Below are 20,527 nucleotides of genomic sequence, written 5' to 3'. Positions count from 1 at the left end.
AGAAAGCAGAGAATTGTTCACCTGTTCCTGAGATACCAGAGTCAGAGACTCACTACAGATGCTAATTTATACTCTAATCAAGCTGCATTGTACCATTGTATGCTGGCATCTTCCTTCCCTGCACTCCTCCCATCTAATCAAGCTGAACGGTACCTTTGCATTCTGATACCCTTCCTTGTAACATTCCATCTATCTTTTGGCTGGGATATATCATATAAAGGCTCAGGGATCTCCATTCCTACTTGTATGTGAAGGAAGCTCTGACTCTTAAAACTCATACCCTGAAAATCTTGTTCGTCTTTAAGGTGCCATAGGACTTGAATCCTGCTGTTCTAGTGCAGACCAACATGGCTACTTACCAAAAACTGTTTTGTTTTATCAAGTGATCATTTATGCAGTGTTTACATGATTTTAGTAGCCAAGGATCCAATATACAAGTAAAATAGTAAAGAGTCCAGTAGCACCTTTAAGACTAACCAACTTTATTGCAGCATATAAGCTTTCGAGAGCCACAGCTCTCTTCATCAGATGCATGCTGTGGCTCTCGAAAGCTTATATGCTACAATAAAGTTGGTTAGTCTTAAAGGTGCTACTGGACCTTTTACTATTTTGCTACTACAGACTAATACAGCTAATTCTTCTGGATAATATACAAGTACTGGCCTTCACAGATGCCAGGATCCTGTCAATGTCCATCACTGTAACCGGGTCAAAGTGGTCCATAAATGGATAATTTGGTGTAATAGGCATATCTTCTGCCTCATCTAAATTACTGCTAGCATCCAGATCAGAGTGCATTTATGCTATTTAATTAAATTTATTTATTTATGTCATTTATAGTCTGCCTTTCTCACTGAGACTCAAGGCGGATTACATAGTGTGAGATTAGTACAATCAGTATCAAGGACATTTCCATAAACAATGTCATAGGATTTTACAAAGACATAGCATTAGCAAAGATCCAATACAGAGTTTAAGAACTGCTGAAACAGAACATAATCAGTTCTAGGACTGACATTAGATACCTTGAAGCACAGGTAGTATATAGGAGTATATATTCAAAACAACTGATAATATGCAAAGCAATTTAGTGGTGAAGTTTATGGTCCCTAACTCATTAGCAAAGCATCTGAGACCCCCTCCCTACAATACTTCTATCTGAATAAAAAGCCTTTTTAAATAATTCAGTTTTGCATCATTTGCGGAAAGCCAGGTGAGTGGGGGCTCTCCTGACCGCCTCAGGCAGGCCATTCCACAGGGTAGGGGCCACCACAGAGAAAGCCTGTGTGCAGGCTGCTGTTGATTTTGCCCATGTGCAGGCTGGCACCTGCAAGAGACCCTGTTCAGATAGTGAAGCTGCCATAGAGGGGCATAGGTAGGGAGGTGGAAGTAATTATATCAAATAATTAAAAGATCAGTTGCAGAGCACTGATTCTAGTCCCAGGATCCATCCTCCCACTCTGGAGCCTGTTATTCTGGGTTCAGAGCATTGATACCAGTACCAGGGGCTATTATTCCGCTGTCATTCCAGTCCCAGAGCACTGATACCTTCAATCCACTCTTTTGTGGAGCTATCATTCCAGCACCAGAGCAGTTTATTTGGTCCCAGGGACCTTCATTTCATCCCAGAGGCAGCCATTCCAGGCCTACATTTTCTTTGCAACTTTTAAGTGTCTCTCTCAAAAGCTTACACTTTGAAAATATTGTTGGTCTCTAAGGTGCCACCGCACTAATAACCCCCTGTTCTACTGCAGACCAACACAATTATATTCAATGGGCATTCAGGCATCTCCCATTGTTCCCAATAGGCATTCTTGTCATGTGGGTCAATGGCTCTCTGCATTCACCCTTCCTACTAGCGGAGACCAGATGGCATCGTTAGAGTGCCCGCTAAATACATGCCTTAGAGCCTTGTTGTCAAGTCGCCTTTTAGAGAATCTCTCTGAATTACGGAAACTGCGTAAAGAACCGGCGAGCTCTTCTCCCCCCCCCCCACCTCTCCTTGTCATTACCGAGTTTTCGTAGCCGCTTGGCCTTTTAATTTAATTTTAAAATAACAATAATGATAAAGGGGCCACCCCTCCACAATATGGCGGCCTCACTTTCTGGCCCCGAGCTGTAGGTGGCGAAGCGGTGGTGTGGGGCGTGGAGAAGCTGTGCGCCTGGCTCGGCGACGGGGGAGTGGAGGGAGGGGGGAGAGGCTGTCGGCTTGACAGCCCCGTCTGAGTTTCCTTCCTCGCCAGCCGGTGGGGAAATTAGCGGGGGCGGCATTGAGGCTACCGCCACGACTCGCGTCTCGTCTCTTCCGTGCGGGGGTGTCTCGGGTAGCGGCGAGGCAGGCAGGGCTCCCAGCTTCGCTGCTGCCGTGCCGCCGCCTCTGCTTGCGCCGGGGGCGGCCTGGAGAGGTCGTCGTTGTTCTGAGGGAGCGGAGGGGCTGCCGGGAGCGAGGAGAGGGGCTGCCTTCCTTTCGGCGCTCGGGTTTGGAATCGCGAGCGGGGGGCTTTAACCCTTGGAGCTGTGGTGGGAAGCAGTTCTGAGCGGGGGGGGGGGAGAAAGGGGTCCGACCGGGACTGCTTCTTTTCTGGTCTTGAAGAGGGGCTAGGAGGGTAGTAGTCAGCGGGGCATGGGTCCTCCTGCGTGCTCCTTGAGGTAAGGGGGTTGTCTGAGGTGACGGGGAGGGGGACTTCGTGCCGGCGCTTTTGCGGAGGGGTGGGAGGGCTGCAGCCCCCGATGCCTTGTTGACAGAGCGCGCCGCTATTCCGGGAGCCATGTCGCTGCAAACCCCGCAGCCTTCCACGGCCGCCTCGGATCTCCTGCTGCCCGCGGCCGGCGACAAACGTTTCTTGCTGGCGTGCGGAATGGATGAGGAGAATTTGGATCCCCCGTCGGCGGAGGCTGTCGGAACGGAACAAAAATCGGGGGTGGCAGCGGCGAAAGAGGAGGCGGAAGAAGGGGGGAAGGAAAGCGAGAAACTGCCTGTCCATCTGACCGAATCCAGCACCGCTTCTGGGGTATGTACAGAGCGACTGCGCCTCTAACAGATGCTTTAAAAGGCTTCCACTCCTACAGATATTTTTTCCTGAGCACTCAAAAGATGCTTTGGATCAATGTCTTGACTTTTACATGTTTTTTTAAAAAGGCACGTAGTGATAAATGAAAGCGACTCGTGGTTTTTTTCTTAATAATTATCGAGTGTATTAGCATATAATTTCATTGAACAACTTTATAGAAATAAGTAAGAGTGCCAATGGATTACTGATTTGACATGATATATGCATTTATTATCATAAGTTATTGGGAGAGTCACTGTTTCATAGGCTCCTGCCATTTTTGGCCGCACGCTTGAAATAACTGGGACATCTTGAACGTGCATGTCCTCCAACACTGCTGCCTTTTGGAGCATGGCAAAAGAATGGGATCCCAACGGATAGACTTTTGCTTACTTATGAATTACCATTGTGATAACATATTCATATTTTTGGTGTGCGCATGTGCACGCACACAGTTTTCTTTTGATTATTTTATTTATGAACAAAGCAAGCAGGTGACGATGTCTTTAAACAACAGATGATGTTAAGGCACATATCAGCTAGTCATAACTATAAATATTTATACTACCTTTTGCATTTGAAATGCATTAATATTTACTGTATACTTCAGCATTTAACATTTTTCATCTATAGCTTGCCTCATCATTTAATAGCTGAAGTGATTGGAGAAATTATTTTTGTAGCTGTTTTGAAGTCATCAGGTAAGCTAGTGATTAGAACTTTCTATTTGCAAGGTGATCAACTGATTAACTGTTTATTGGCCCACAAAATGAAAAGAAATTTGCAACATATAGTGAGTCTGGAATGGCCTTCAGCATCTTAGTCTATACTATTGCTCCAAGTCAGAATCTTCTATTACCCACCACATATTAAGGCATATTTTCCTGATTATAAACATAAAACATCCTACACTTGTAAAGCATCCAGTAGCGCCTTTAAGACTAACCAACTTTACTGTAGCATAAGCTTTTGAGAACCACAGTTCTCTTTGTCAGATGCTCTTACAACCATATCGAGAAACACAGTTCTCTTCGTCATGCATCTGATGAAGAGAACTGCGGTTCTCAAAAGCTTATGCTACAGTAAAGTTGGTTAGCCTTAAAGGTGCTACTGGACGCTTTACTATTTTGTTACTACAGACTAACACGGCTAATTCCTCTGCATCCTATACTTGAAGGGTGAGAAGAATTATCTACTGAATTCTGAGTTCACAGCCTTCAAAATAAAACTGAGGAAAAGATCTGGAAAATAGCAGGGACGTTGTGATTGTTTTGCTGTTATGCTCCGTGTTTTTGTGATTAAAAGTTTGTATAAATACTCATACATTTGAGTAATATAGTAATGATGAGCTCGTTCTCTACAAAAATTCTAAAATAAAATTTCTTGAGAGCACAAAATAGCATGCATGGGCTTGATGCTAAGGAGTTCCTCCTCACTATGATGATACAGGTACCGAAGCTCTTACAACCATATCCCATTCAACATTTATGAGCACAGGAGATCCACAGGGTAATGAAACAAAATCTCTTTATCAGTGACAAAATAATTACGATTTTATTACTGGAGATATCAAAATTTCCTACCACAGAGGCACTAGAAGGTAAAAGGAGAAGGTGAAGGTGATGTCTGTAACAGTGTACATTTGCCAGACCTAACAGTGCAGTGGATGGTATCCAAAGCAAAGAGTCTTTCAAAGATTTTAATGGGGCAATAAAGCTCATGGGAGAATGATTTTTAAAAGGTGTCCTCCGTGAGTGAATGTTTATATGATGACTCTTGTGTCAGGTAACTAGAAGGAACTTCATACTATTTCCTTTCAGCTTTTTTCCTGCTACATGAAAATGTAATTTGCCATCTGGAGGAAAAAGCAGCAGGAGATAAGATCCATTAATCAGTCCAACTAATACTAAGAATTATTTATTTTCCTGGCAAATAATTCTACATCTTGAAATACTTAATTTTTAACATTAAGAAATAGACAAAGGTGAAAAATTATAATTGGTTACTTTTGTGCTGATGACTCAGGTTATACTTTAGTGAAAACCTTTTGATAAACTCATACTGAAGTTATTTATTTGATACATTTATTTATTTATGTCATTTATAGTCCACCTTTCTCACTGAGACTCAAGGAGGATTACACAGTGTGAGATTAGTACAGTCAATGTCATGGACATTTCCATAAACAATACCATAGGGTAAATAAATACAAGTTTACAAAGACCTAGTATTAGCAAGAATCCAATACAGAGTTAAAGAAATGCTGAAACAGAACATAATCAATTCTAGGACTGACATTAGACAACATGAACCACAGATAGCTCATAGGAGAACATATTTAAAGCAACAGATAGTATATAAGGCAACATAGTAGTGAAGTCTATGGTCCCTTACTAGGGTTGCCAGGTCCCCTTACCCTCTCAGCGGGAGATAGGAGACCTGGAACTTACCTCTCCAGTGCTGCTGTGCGCATGTACGCTTCTGGCCTGCACAATGACATCACTTCTGGGAAGGGACATCATCGCGTAGGCACACTGTACAGGAAGCCAAATCAGGAACACTGCTGGGGCAGTGCAGTAGGCCCTGGAGTGCTTCTACACTCTGCAGCACTCAATTTGGGCTACATTGGACCCAAACAGGTCGCTGTGGAGCATGCCTTGGAGCACACCCTGGAAAGTGCATTCCCCCGCACTGGCCAGGTAAGTAGAGTAGGGGGTAGAGGGTGGGAGTGGGGGAATCCTCTGCCTCCAGTGGGGGGCTGGCAACCCTAACCCTAACTCATTAGTGAAGCATTTGAGACCCCCTCCCTACAATACAGCCCTCCTATCTGAGTAAAAAGCCTTTTTGAATAATTTGGTTTTGCATTGTTTATGGGAAGCCAGGAGAGTGGGGGCTCTCCTGACCTCCTCAGGCAGGCCATTCCACAGGGTAGGGGCCACGACAGAGAAAGCCTGTGTACAGGCTGCTGTTGATTTTGCCCATGTGCAGGCTGGCACGTGCAAGAGACCCTGTTCAGATGAGCGAAGTTGCCATGGAGAAATATAAGGACGGAAGCGGTCCCATACGTATGCCAGACCAAGGCCGTGAAGAGCTTTGTATGTGATAACCATTACCTTGAACTGAGCACAGTAACTGATAGGTAGCCAGTGGAGTGATTACAGGATGGGAGTGATGTCCATGCTCCCGCTTGCTCCTGATGACAGTCAAGCCACAGTGTTTTGCACCAATTGGAGTCTTATAGTTAACTTAGATGAGTGACCTATGTATAGTGCATTACAATAGTCAAGTCTTGATGTTACCATAGCATAGACCCAGGTGTCCAGGTTGGCCAGGTTGAGGTAAGAAGCCATCTTCCAGGCTAGAGTGAGGTTGTAGAAAGCATTTTTTGCAACTGACTGAACTTGTTTTTCTAGTAGTAGCACTGGATCCAGTATTACCCCTCAGCTCTTAACCGGGTCTGGAAGGGTCAGATGAACTCCATTGAAAGTGGGGAGTTCAGTGTCCTTCAAGATCTCTGCCTTCCCAACAAGCAACACTTCTATCTTGTCTCGGTTCAATTTCAATTTGTTTGTTTTCAGCCATTTCACCACAGCTGCCACTCAGCGATCCAAGATTTCTACTGCATGGTTTGAGGATCTGGATAGAGAGAGACAGAGTTGAGTGTCTTCTGCATATTGATGACATCCAACTCCATAGCTGCAAATGAGTTCTCCTAAAGGCTTTATGTAGAGGTTGAATAACATGGGAAATAGAGTTGTGCCCTGCCGAACCCCGCAAGATAGCTCCCACTCTGGAGACAGCTGATCTCAGATGGCAACCCTTTGAGTCTGTTCCATGAGAAATTATTTAAACCAATCCAAGGCACATCCTTTGATGCCCACTTCTGTCTATAAATGCCTCAAAAGGATGGCATGGTATACTGTGTCAAAGACTGTAGATAGATCCAGGAGGAGCAATAAGGAGGCATGGCCTTTGTCTATATTCTGTCATTGCATTCAATGTGGTTTTCAATGCAAGATGACACCTACAGAAGGAAAAGGGAACAGAAAATCAAGCAAGTTCATTCACCAAATCTTAGAGAATTTACATAGCTGTTTCACAATTACCAGACAGAATGCAACTTCAGGAGACCGTTCTGGGGCGAGTACAGATTCAAATGACAATAGAATGGGATTCATTGTCTCAGTTCTCCCACTCATGTAGCTACCTGGAATGGTTGCTGCTGATGAAAGCAGTTTGGGGAAGAGGACCCGAAAGGCAGGCTGATGGCCTCTCTCCCTAAATGTAGCCAAGTGGAGTGGCTACTTATGGAAGCAGTTTGAGAGAGGTGAAACAAAATGACAGTTGGTCCCAGGAGGCTGTTGGAGGCTGCTTTGCTGCCTCGCCTCCACTTTTGATGCAGTTAAGAGCCTATTTCCTAAGTAGCAAGATTCGAGTCCAGGAGCACCTTAAAGACCAACAAGATTTTCAGGGAATAAGCTTGCAAAAATCCAAGCTCCCTTCCTCAAATACAAAGAGAGCTTTGACTTTTGAAAGCTTATACCCTGAAAATCTTGTTGGTCTTTAAGGTGCTCCTGGACTCTAATCTTGTTGTTCTACTGCTGACCAACACAACTACCCACCTGAAACTATCTTCTAAATAGTCAACTATGTCATCTCAAGTGGTTAGACTCCAAGACAAACTTCTGGGATTTTTTTTTGTATATAAACAGTAATAGTTGTATGATGCTACATAAAATAGGTTTCTGTAAAGCTGAGACTTGTTGTAGCTGCTTCAGGGAAGAAGCTAGTCATATATTGGGCAGAAGTGTGCAGGGGTGGAAAGACTGTGAAGCTAAGCTGCAAATTTAAAATGAAAGTTAAAATTGGTTCTTATTGTTCAGCTGTTCAGAAAATATGTAAATAAGCTGAAAAAAGCCAGTAAATGTATATTAGTAGATGCATAGTGAATACACATGTATATAAAATGTATTCATGTGAATGGCTCGGGTGGAGCTAGTGAAGAGGAAATAAAAAAAATGTCTTTTAAAAAACTCTTAAAATTATCACTATGCTACACAAATGCTTCATTATATCAATGGCAGAGGAACAGATGGAAGAGGAACACAGTGATATTTTTGTAACAAAACAAACGTCAGGGCTTATAAAACATTTTTAAGGAGAAAAGGGAAAAATCATTACTGGACTAGACCTCAGTTAACCCAAGTGAATTTCTGCCTTATATTTATTTTATGTATTATAAATATTCACACAGCTCAAACTGCAGATCTCTGAGACTACAAAAAGGGCTGTGTATGCCACTGTTCTATGAAAGTGTAGGAAAAATCTCAGACTATAGGAGCCTTCCCTTCCTTGTCACGATGGGAATGACATCAAGGTAAGTTTCCCCCCCCCCACGACCCCCCTCCATGACCAGGGGAGCTGGTAACCTTATATTCCTTCTGTGTCTCTTGGAGAGGCACATTCACCAATACTATCAACCAAAAGAGCTGCTTGATGACTACTGTATGCACTAAGTGCTACCTCACAAAGCAGATGCAATAAAATAAGATGTCCTAGAGATACAATTATAACCTTTTCAATTATAAGATTATTTCTGAGCATGTAGGGTTGTCTCACCTCTGCTGTTGAACTCTTATGTATCTCAAGTGAGGGTGAAAGTTCACTCTCTGCCTTTGAGTGCTCTCCTCAGAATGAGGCACAGTAGCCCAGATGAGGGAGTGACCTGGCCAAGACTCCCAGAGGAGAACAAGCCGGTCCTGGGGGAAAGAGGAGTGCCTCCACCCACCCCGGTTGTGGCCTGCTTTTCTTTTCCCAGGTGGCTGCCACAATGGTGGTGGTGTTTACTCTCATTTTCTTCTCTGTCTTGTTGCTTCCCTCCCAGAAGCGGTTTGGGTGCTGAGATATGAGTGAAGAGGCTGCAGAAAAGAGCAGGGGTTGTTGGAGAGGATGAACTCTTCCCCCACTAGCACAAGGCCTGCAGTTCTCCACTTATCCAGCCTCCAATCTCTACTGTGGCACCTGTTTCAAGATGGGAGGCACCTATTAACCACAAGCCCTACACAGTAATGGGGTTGCCCACTTTCCTGAAACATGAGGCAAGTGCCACATTGGGAAACACTGCCCAGTAGATCCACAGTGACATGCCAAAGACCACATATGGCTCCCAAGGCAGTGAATGTCCCTGCTCTAAAACCTGGGGTCTTAATCTGAGGGTAATGGGGGGGGTGTTTGAGGGTAACATGGATCCAGTAAATTATTTGTAAGTTACTCATTTTTTATCTATAAATATTAGGAGTAATAATATCAATGAACATTCTGTCATTTGGGATTTTGGGATATCCCTCTCGATATTGATTCAGATTTGTTTTATTGTATATGGCCATTGGCCTTCACAATATCAAAACACTCTCGGATGTCAGTATAATACATAATCAAAATGATCAGGTAATCAAACGCTTCAAAACTGCATAAAATTCCCTACTAAAAAACCTTAAAATTAATAAAACCTTCTAAAAGCAATCACAGCGAATCAATGGCGGATTCCTTTGCTCTGATCTTCCTAGCATCTAAAGCAAAAAGCGCCAGTCTTAGGGAAATAAAAGAATCCTTGTCAGAGAGCATCGTAACAATCTTATGAAAGTCAGACAGGGGATGTAAAGCAAACAAGATCTTAGCCAGGAATTTATTCCTAGGTTCTGCGTATAAAGGGCAAGCCGGGATATAATGAGGGAGGTCCTCCACTGAATGACCACATATACAGATGCGTTGGGTCAACTGGCGTCTTTTTATATCGACCCACTAGCATCCCCGTAGGCATTGTTTGAAAGCGCAATGAAGTAAAGGTCCTCCTAAGATTATACACAGTTATGTTGGTTAAGTAGGAGGCCTTACAATGATCTTTTTTAATCATATTAAACCAGGGGGAAAACCTTGATTGGGAAATCAGAGAAGCATCAGTTAGGACATCTTCTCTAAAGACCCAATCGCGAAGGTCAAAGCTATTCCCTGAGGGCTGCAATAAATCATCAGGGATAGTATATCTGGCAACGATGTAGTTAATAAATTGAAGGTGAGCGTTATCTTTGTTATTCAGTAGATGGAAACTAAGTTTACTGTATGAGTCAGGAGTTTTTAGCTGTTTTTTCCCCCAAAATTTTATAATCATCAGGTGGGCTCGAGCTCTCACTGAAGGGAGTCCCAACTCAGCTCGTAAATGGGCAGCCGGTGTCCCTTTAGGGAGTGCCAGAATCCGCCTCATAAAGAGGTTTTGGATTCTTTCTGACTTTAGAAGTAATTGATCTTTCCACCTCCAGATCTCAATACCATACAGCAATTTGGAGATAATTTTACGAACAAAAAGTTTCAATGCTGGGTCTATGAGGAGACCTCCCCTGGTGTAATAAAATCTCATTACAACTCCCATCGTCTTAAGGGCTATTGCTTTAGCTGATTCTAGGTGAACATCCCACTTGAGGGTTTCACTAAAAGTTAAACCTAGGTATTTATATGATTTACATTGTTCTATTGGAGTACCTTGTATGCTCCATTTAAACACTTTGGGCCGTTTCTGAAAAACCGTAACTTTGGTTTTCGAGTAATTAATTATCAGTTTTTCTTCCTTACAATATTCACCTAGACTGTGCAAAAGCCTCTTCAGTCCCATTCTGGTTAAAGAGATCAAAACCATATCATCTGCATATAGTAAGATTGATATTTTTTGCTGATCTAAGGAGGGAGCAATAAATTCAGGGCCTGACAGTCTCTGAACAATGTTATTAATCTATAAATTAAAAAGTAGGGGGGCTAGAACACACCCCTGCTTCACTCCCTTGTTGACAGGGATATCCCGTGTTAGTGAGCCCGAAGTGCCCACTTTGATTTTAGCCAATGTGTCTGTGTATACCTCTCTGGATATTGGGCGATCAAGCATTTCGCCACCAGTCTGCTATGTGGCAATACTGCAAGGCCTGTGCTGCTCTCTCTTATAGAACTATTCACAGTTAGAATCCAGTGGAATGCATTTATCTGGCAGCAGACTCCCTCTTTGTTACTGTTAGGGTTGCCAACAGCCTGAAGAAGAAATAGAGGCTTAATGTGTAGAAGTGGGCAGCTGAAGCTTTTCATGGCATGCAGGTAAATAAAATCCCATTGAGCCTCTGTTAAAGGGACAGGACATTTTTTTCTCCAGACTGTTGGTAACCCTAGTTGCTGTATGCCAAGAAAGCAGGGTTTATGCTAAGGCACTTGAATTCATTATTTGTTGATTTTCTTTTCCTTGTTTCCTTTTGTGAACACTGTACAAACTTAGGTCTATCCTGAATTTAACCCCTGGGTAGGCATGCATAGAATGTAGCTTTTCACTGAGGGGAAGTGTAGAATTGTAGAAAGGGATGAACCTGTAATAACTACAGCTTTTATCCCAGACATAACAATCAGAGTTTTAGGAAACAAAGTATTATACAAAGGAACATTTTACAATAGATAATAAGCATTGTTAACAAGATCATTCAAAAAGTCAGTATTTAAAATGAAGTCATTTTAAACCCAGAAAACTGAAAAAACACATTGAACAATCATTTAGAGGCCATAGCTAAAGATACTGCATTCTTTAACAAGAAGTGCATTCTGTAATGTTCCTGCATGGATTCAAGTGGACCCTTTGCTCAGACAAATAAAGCTGTTCTTGAAACTTCCTATCACAATATTCTCCATCTTACTGAATGAAAGAAGTCCCATACAATTGTCAAGGATCTTGTCAAGCCATGTCTATTAGAAACCACAATGCTTGTCTTTGAGGAGTAACAAGTGAGAAAGGTAAACCAGATTTAACTTTCAAATGACACCATGTGATGCAATAGAGCCATTTCCCATCAAGGGTTAACTTAACAACAAACAACTCAGCAAGGCATACTTGGGCTGAGATGGTCTTGTTCCCAGGTATCTCATTAAGGTTGTTCATCCAGAAGAATGGCACTGGTTAATTATAGAGTTGGGATGGGGGAGAAAGGAACTATGATGTGGTAAGTATGGAAGATTCCCAGAAGCTGGACTTTCCACTGGGTAACACCAGTCAGAGCATCCAGAAATCTATACTTTGCCTTGAGTCCCATTCTAACCTACCTGCGTTCCAGTTGGAGAAGCCTTACGCAATGGCCTATGGATCTATGTATGGGGCACTCTCTGTATCTCTACCAAATGTTACAAGCCGCTGGCCTGAATGCCCTGCTGCTATTCAACTAACTGATGTATGTTTGGAGTGGATGTCCAGCTCCGCTCCATGTACCATCTATATTAGTTAGACCAGGTAGCATTCTTATTTCACTGCTTCAGATCTGCTGAGAATTGTACTGTTTTTTAATTAACTTGCTTAATTAAGTATTCAATAAAATTTATATATTTCTATACAGAAGTCAAGTAAGACCACCTTGGGACCCAGCACAGGATGTCTAGTGGCTTTGCCAGGGCTTATAAGGGAAGAAAGGGGTTCCTCTGGCTTCCAGGCTTGGGGAATCAGAGAAGCGATAATAACAGCCTTGCATCCTAGGCCCTGCAAGGGGGGTAAGGGAACATCACACACCATCAGAATCTTAATCTTTGAGATAAGCAAAGACCTTTTGTATCAAGTAGTGGCATAAATGAAAATAAGCCTCTACTTTGTCCTTTTAGAAAATTTCTATGCCACCTGTCCAGAGAATCCAATTGAGGCAGCTTACAAAACATAACATAACGCACAACATAATAAAAAGTTCAATTAGGTGAATTAACAGATGTTTCTTGTGTACAACTGCTTGTGTAATGCTCAGTATCTGAAAGGGGAGTCCATGAAAGAAGATACTTACTCTCTGAACTGCCATGCGGACTGCAACAACTTGTAGGGAAAAAATTGTTCAGGACACTGGGGAAATTTATTGCAAACAAAAAGCTGGAACGAGTGTTTTGTTAGTATACACATATGGGGGCACTGCTTTTTTATGGGCATTCTGGGTTCTGAGCATTCGTGATACAGGTACAGGTCACCCCCCTGCACCACACATTCAACTGCTGTCTACTTCATTGATATGCTTTTCCTCTAAAGACGCTTCCCTCTTGTCTCATTGACATCTACATTGACTGCTTCAGATATAATTAACATTCATAAAATTGTTAATTGTATCTGAAGCAGTGCCACAAACTTTAGAATTTTCAAAATTATGTGATGAGTTTAAAGTCAAATTCAGAGCATTTCTGTTCCATTATTTGCTGATTATCATGGGGGAAGTCGTAAACTGTGTGGTGCAACAGGAAAAAAAATGAACATGGTCTTGGAAAGGGAGAAGAGCTGCTAAACAACAAGAATTTCTTGTAAAGATATCAATATATCCAATTTTCAACATAGCCCCATCTGTGGATACTTAAATCTAGAGATTGGAAGCATGAACAAACAAGGCAGATCTTTCTACAAACCTGGGGAACGCCTCAGGATTGCAGAAAAATCTGAAATCTAAAAACAAATGTATTGAAGTTTTTTTAAAAAAAACTCAAACTAATAGAAGCAGCACCCTTACCTTTAAGAAAAATACCCTTTGTAGTGCCATTTGTGGGGATTGCTAAGCAACCACAATAATATTGTCAGCCTTCTGTCCCTTAAAAGCAGAGGGAGGGATAGATCCCTTTCCAGGATTGTTTGACCATGGAGGGAAGACTTACCTGAGCCAGACTTAGTTGCTCACTTAATTCAACAGCAGCCACTGATACAAAAACCAGTGTTGTATAGTGGTTAGAGCTTTAGACTAGACCCTGGGAGACCCAGGTTTAAATCTCCACTCTGCCATGGAAGCATACTAGGGCCAGTTTCACAGTGTCACAGTGTTGTTGTGAAGATAAACTGGTGGTGAGGAGAATGATGTAAGTTGGTTTGGGTCCTCATTAAGTAAATTAATAAATGTAGCTGAGGATGGAAGGGGCAGATAAAATGTAGGTTGGTTGGTAGGTGAGAAGGAGAGAAAAAAGCAGGGAAAGGTTGCCAGGAAGAGGGAAAGAGGAAATAGGACAGGGAGGGAATACAGGAGAAAGTGAGGTGCCCCCTGAAAGTCCTGGTAGCCTTCCCACTGTGCAACTGGGCCCTGCCCAATGTCTGACATTCTGCAACTTGGCCATAGTTTTGCTAGGTAGATACTAGTGGGGAGGAGCTGTAGATAGGGAGGCAGATAAAGGGAGGTCGTCTGGTGGGTAGGAAGGAGACAAGGAAGTAGGAGAGGAGATGCAATGGAGCTTTCAAGGAAAGGAAAGAGGAAATAGTGAGGGGGAGAATGGGATCTCTCCCCCACCTGCACAAGTCCTTTTGGGTCCCCTGCTCGTTCATTCTAGAGCTGGTCTTTTTTACAGATTTTTTTTTGCAGAGCTCAATAAGATGAACTTCTCACTTCAAAGAAATATTGTGAATATTCTCAAAAATCAAGACAAGGTTGCCAGCTTCCATTACAAAGTCCAGCTTTACCAACATAGAGTTCAGGCTGATGATCTCTTTGTGTTCTTAGAATTGACAATGATCTTTGAGGCAACATAAAAGAAGAATCTATTTGCTAATAATATCATTCTGCACTTCCCATTATGCAGTCCATCAGTAGATGCTTTCTGGGTTTAAAACATTGTGAGATGAATGTGTGGATTATGAAAACTGTGTAGAAAGAAAGAAGTAATCAAAGTTGAGGATACCAAACAAAAGTGAAGTTCCTTGTTTGTGAGAAGATAATATGCTGAAGGTACTTTCAGTACTCTGCCCTTTTGATAACCTTGTGATGAAAAGCTAATGATGAAGACCTAATTCTCTCTGTCAGAGTTTTCTTCATCTTAGTTGCTGCAGTGTATCATTGTGAGGTTGGCTTTTCCACCATTAGAACCAGTGGAAGGAATAATTTCAATCTTACTTATGAGTCCTGCAATGTAACAAATTACCTACCTGTAACAAAGTCTCATAGCTCATCAAAAAGAAACTATTTGAGACATCATACTGATGCTTCTACTCTTTAATGTGTTTGAAAATAAGAATTTTCTAACTTCATTTAGCAAAGTGATTGCTGTATTTTTATTAGCCAGTGGATTAAGCAAATGATGGAAGATACTGCTTTTCATCCCTGCTTTTTCTTTTCAAGTTTGCCATTTATGAAAGGAATGAATTGAAGTTTTGATGACTAGTTCAAAGGTTTACTGTGCCAAAAATTATTCTAAAGGAATAGACTCCAGTATTTAGCATGTGGAATATAAATCAGTATTTGTACTATAAAAGGCTTTTTTGTTGATAGTTTATGGCAATTCAGCCCAACATGTCTATGCAATCCTAAGCAAAGTTACTCCAGTTTAAGACCATTGATTTTTTCCCCAAAGGATGGTTTTTTTTAAATGATGATTATTAGCGGGCGTTTTTTTTTTTAGTATTTTTAGTATTATTTTTCCAAGGAATAGTTTTTTGTTACCTCCAGAACACCTGCCTAGAGTGAAATTTCATCATATTCCATCACAGCATACATGCATATGCTCTATTCAGAATTCTGACTGATAAGTGAAAAGTAGTTTATTAGTACTCTCAGAGCACCATAGGAGAAATTATAGTCTTTAACTTCTTGTTTCTAAGCTAAGTGATTGTCAACTATGGGGGGAAATTATTCATTGGTTGTTTCATTAAATACACTTGTTTCATATTTTCATCAAAAAGCCCATATTCTTGGCTACATGGAAGCACTTTAAATGAATTTTTAAATGAATGATATGTAGTATTTTATGTTTTTAATGGTAATGATGGTTAATTGTGCAATGTGTTTTTAAGCCTTGTTGTGATCCGCCCTGAGCCCACTGGTGTGGGGAGGGCGAACTATAAATTGAATAAATTAAATTAAATTAATTAATTTAAAATATTGGTACTTTTTGTTTTCTTCTCTCAAAAATGGTTTGTTCATAAATACAAATACATGTTGAAGCATGAGCTATTTGTGATCTGAGTACTATGTCAAAATATTATACATTAAAATTCAGGGTATAATTGAACAACTTTATTGAAGCTATGTCTTCCTGCCTGCCTGCCTGTTTGCTTTCTTTATCTGAATTAGTTTTATTCACTTTTTTATTTCACTTCATTTATACCTAGGGTTGCCAACTCTGGGTTGGGAAACCCCAAGAGATTTTGAGGATGGAGCCTGGGGACAGGTTTTGTGAGTGGGATGTACCTATGGCAGGGTATAATGCCATAGAGTACACCCTCCAAAGCAGCCATTTTCTCCAGGGGAGATCTCCAGACCCCAACTGGAAATTAACAACCCTATTTATACCCTGCCATTCTCTCTAGTGATGACGCAAAGCAGCTTATATTGCTCTCCTCTCTTCCATTTTACCCTCACTGCAACCTTGAGAGTAGGGTTGCTGGTGAGGTTGCCAGGTCCCCCTAGACCCCCCACCCCAGGCGGGAGATGTGGGACCTGGCTCTTACCTTGTATTTTTACCTTTCCCTCCCAACTTGCATGATGATGTCACTTCTGGGAAGTGATGTCATTGCGCAAGCCACAGGCCACCCTGGGAGTGCTCCCACCCTCCTCAGTGAGCCAAATTGGGCCTGAATCGAGCCACTGTGGAGTGCAGCAGCACTCCTGCACTACACAGTTGCCCAATTTGGCCTAATTCAGGCCCAATTCAGCCCAAATCCAAGGATGCGGGCAGTGGATCACCACCCCCACCAGGGGGAATGGCAATCTTACTTGTGAGGTAGTTTAGGCTGAGTGTGTGTGACTGGCCCAAGGTCACCCAGCGAGCTTCCATGGCAGAATGGAGATTCAAACTTGGGTCTCCTGGATCCTAGTCCAACACTCTTAAGTACAACACCTGCCTGGCTTTCTTTTTTATATAAAGACTGCTTCAAGGCACAATTTTAGACAGGAAAAAACAGTACAATTAGTTTCTGAAAAATATAGCAATAACACAAGATATAGTGATGGTAGGAGTATATTGTTGAAATGGCAGAATATGTGCATCGTTTCTGGATATACAGTGGGGAGGGATAGAGTTTGACAAAGCACCTCATTTTAGAGATTAGACAGTGTCTGTTTTCAATCTGTAGCTGGCAAGTAGTGTTAGTCCGAGCCAGTGAGATTCTTACAGTCTTTGCTTCAAGTCAATGAATCCTTGACAACAGCAATTCTCGTCAAGGGTTTCTACTGTGGGTGGTCACATTGGCATTCTCGGATATACACAGTCTCCAGATAGTCCTCAACAAGTCTATTTACTCAGGTTTCTCTAAATCAGTTTCTACATCTGCTTGCAAAGTGCTGCTATATCTGTTTAAATCTTGTACTGGATACATGTGGACTTCAGAGAACGTTGTATGCATCTGAGGCTAGCACATGTTGGATTTTTATGTATACACATTGAGAACATAATGTATGATAGACCAAACATGCTTTGAAAGACATGTAAACTAAATATAAATATGCACTTCAGGAGCCATGGCTCCCTGGCCAGGACAGGTCTTTAAAATATATGGCTTAGATGCCAGCTAGAATTTCAGCAGGCACAAGGACATGAGTGACTTTTGTCAATCCCTGCCATCATCAAATGCTGTACCAAGCCTATGTTTGTCTCTCATAATGTGTAAAGTAGATTTCTATAGAACCAAAGTGCTTGTGTGCTTATATCCTGTGGGACATGGACACAGCAGATTTTGTCTGGATTGCAGTCTTCATGTTTGGTTGTAATTATGACAATATTTTTGGTGATCTTGTGTTCATTCTGAGCTATTTCCAGCTTTTTATAAACCATTACTATTATGTTTGTCTTCAACAAAAGAGTGTTCCATGTACTAGAAGCTTTGTAAATCACAACATTTGCCTTGTTTTTTCTAACTGCAGGGGTTAGAAAGGGGACCCAAAAGTGATATTTCCCCTTTCAACAGCTTCATTTCCACAATCAGCCAGAAACAAGAAGATGCTGGAAGTTCACCTACACAGTTTGTTATTGCAGATATAAAAAATGGTAAGAGAAGAAAAGGTTTCATTATTTAGTCACTGGTGGCTCCAGGAGGTACTCAGTACATTATTGTTAGAAGCTGTCATTGTTTTTATTTATGTTGTGACAGTGCCTTTGGTGCTTGCTAGAGAAACTGTCTCTGTGTTAAGCATTGTATAGTCACAGTAAATGACATTCCTCTGTAAGAACTTGCATTCAAAAAATGCAAGACGAAACAGATAACTCGGATAAATAAATCAGTGGTGGATTGTAGGGTAAAGTAACTAATGAGCTTTAGTGTGTGCAATTTGCTCATGTAGTAAGCTAATCAGTGGTGGTAATGATAGTTTGCCACCTACTTAGCTATTCTCAAATGTCAGGTTTCTTTCTGTAAGCACTATAGAAGAAAAGGGATTGCAGAAAGGACTTAAATAACATAGTTCTCATGCGTAACAAAATGTTTTTCTCAAGTGTTTGGGAACAGTCGGGGCTGACATTGGGGGCAAGGAAGAACATTGTTCTAAGACCTCAGGAATAAGCAGAAGTTTGAAACTCTGTAGTAAAAATATGTATACTTTTTAGTACTACTTTTATTGTACATTCATTGTCAAAGTACTTGGCTCATTTATCCTCGAAATGGGTATAAGAGATCCATCTTCTGGTTTAAAAGATGGAAGCTTCTCTCAATGCCACTCAGGTAATTCATGACTGAACTTATATTTGCATTTTGCTGTCTCCATCCCCCACCCCTTTCTGCCATCCAAATATAAAACTCTGTCCAGTAGATAAGAGTCTTATACTTGGATGGTGGAAGGGGAGTGGAACAAGCTCAGTCATGGGTGGCTTTGAGAGAAGCTTCTGCCTGTTAAAGGAAGGAGATAGACCTCTTAGGTCCTTTTTGAGGATGAGTGGGGGGAAGTACTTAATACAGTAAAATTAATTCTAAAAAATATACATATACATTAGAACAATAACAAGCTGTGCCCAAAAGCAAAATTCAGCAGCAAAGAAAACAAATGCATTGTATTGCCTGCAGACAGGCCACCATCTTGATCCTATAAGTATGGCTAATTATAACATCACACATAGTGCTTTATACCAATGCTCTAGGTTTTTATGCTGTTTTTATACTTCTGGGTTCATTCTACTTTTAATTTTCTGAGTTGTTATTGGCTGGGATTTTAATAGTGTTAATCTTGTTTAGGAGAGGATGATTAAATATAGTACTGACTGACAATACCTCAATCTTTTATGAATTGAGTTTAATATGGTGATCATCTTTATTCCACCTGTTACCACCTCCACAAAGTCATTCACAGCATTCTCCAACTCACCTGTAATAAAGCTGGGTCTCAGACTCATAGTAGAAACAATTAACTTCAAATAGCTTTAAAAATAATATTTTCTTTAAGAAAAATAATGTGGCTAGCACTACTAGATTGCAACAAGGTGCAGGCCTGTAAGGAATTGTGTGGGAAGTATAAACAATTTGGAAATTTCCTCCTTGTAATATAGTAGAATAAACCTGCCACATTCTGAGCCTAGATGAGTAGCTACCAGCTCTCCTAGGAACCTGAGTAGTTTAGTGCATTTGTCCTATGGGAGTAATTTTATCTCTCCCTCTCTGTGTTGTAAAGGACAGCAACCGCTCCCCTTTATTTTCATTACCTGATAATCAGCTTCTTCAGAAGTCATTATTTTATCATTTTAGATGAGGAGAATCAGATTAACACAGGGAGAAACTGTTTGGACTTGAGATTTCATAAATTGTTTTTATTTACTTCTCATTCAGTGAAAGAGCTTCCTCCCCTTGGCCATGATGTTAGGCAAAAACAGCGCAACTCTATAGATACACTTCCAGTAGAAATGAAAGTTTCTGTTTCTTCAGAAGCTCCTCTTCCCATCCAAACCAAAACTGCGAAAGACTTCCAGTAAGTGGCATTATTGCTTTGAGTAAATGCACTAATTTTGCTGTGTTCTTTTTATTGTTATAATATAATTATTGTAAATAGTGCTTGATATAACTTTGGAATTAGTAACCTGGTTATATGTCACAGTTTGCCATGGAGTCCCCTTCACCTCAAAAATAAAATAATATCTGAGGCTGGGGGATGGTGTTATTCCTTTCTCTTCCAATATATACTCAGATATAAAAATTATAAATCAGTTGTTCTGGATGACTCAGGTCAGGCCTGATTCAGATATAGTAGACATGTACTTAAGAAGCCTTGAGTGTCTAGATAGCTTTCCTATATCAGATCATTTAACTCCTGGGAAGAGGTGCACCACAGTTAACATATTAGGCTCATTACCGGGTATCGTGCACAAGTAACACAATTATGGAGTCACTGCTTCCATTTTAAGCCTTTATTATTACAAAGTAATCATTCAGTATTCTTAATATCAACTCAATCAACAGAAAATTACACCATTCATTTAAACTACATTGATAATTAAAGGAGAGCAATTACATGAGTACAAAATTTTATCCAAAGATACAAAGGTCA

General features: G+C 41.1%; 1 protein-coding gene across 1 annotated transcript in view; it reads left to right on the top strand.

Moving 5' to 3' along the window:
• The first annotated feature begins 2,768 nt into the window (after nucleotides 1–2,768).
• Nucleotides 2,769–20,527, top strand: part of HECTD2 (HECT domain E3 ubiquitin protein ligase 2) — a 70,063-nt gene continuing 52,304 nt past the window's right edge. The window contains exons 1-3 of the mRNA XM_054982977.1: nucleotides 2,769–3,011; nucleotides 17,924–18,047; nucleotides 19,813–19,951. Coding sequence (XP_054838952.1) covers nucleotides 2,769–3,011; nucleotides 17,924–18,047; nucleotides 19,813–19,951 — 506 coding nt within the window. The remainder of the gene's footprint in view (nucleotides 3,012–17,923; nucleotides 18,048–19,812; nucleotides 19,952–20,527) is intronic.

The sequence above is a fragment of the Eublepharis macularius genome, chromosome 6, assembly GCF_028583425.1.
Source record: "Eublepharis macularius isolate TG4126 chromosome 6, MPM_Emac_v1.0, whole genome shotgun sequence".
NCBI classification, from domain to species: Eukaryota; Metazoa; Chordata; class Lepidosauria; order Squamata; family Eublepharidae; genus Eublepharis; species Eublepharis macularius.
The sequence above is the reverse complement of the archived record's forward strand: the minus strand, read 5'-3'. Positions and strand labels throughout refer to the sequence as shown.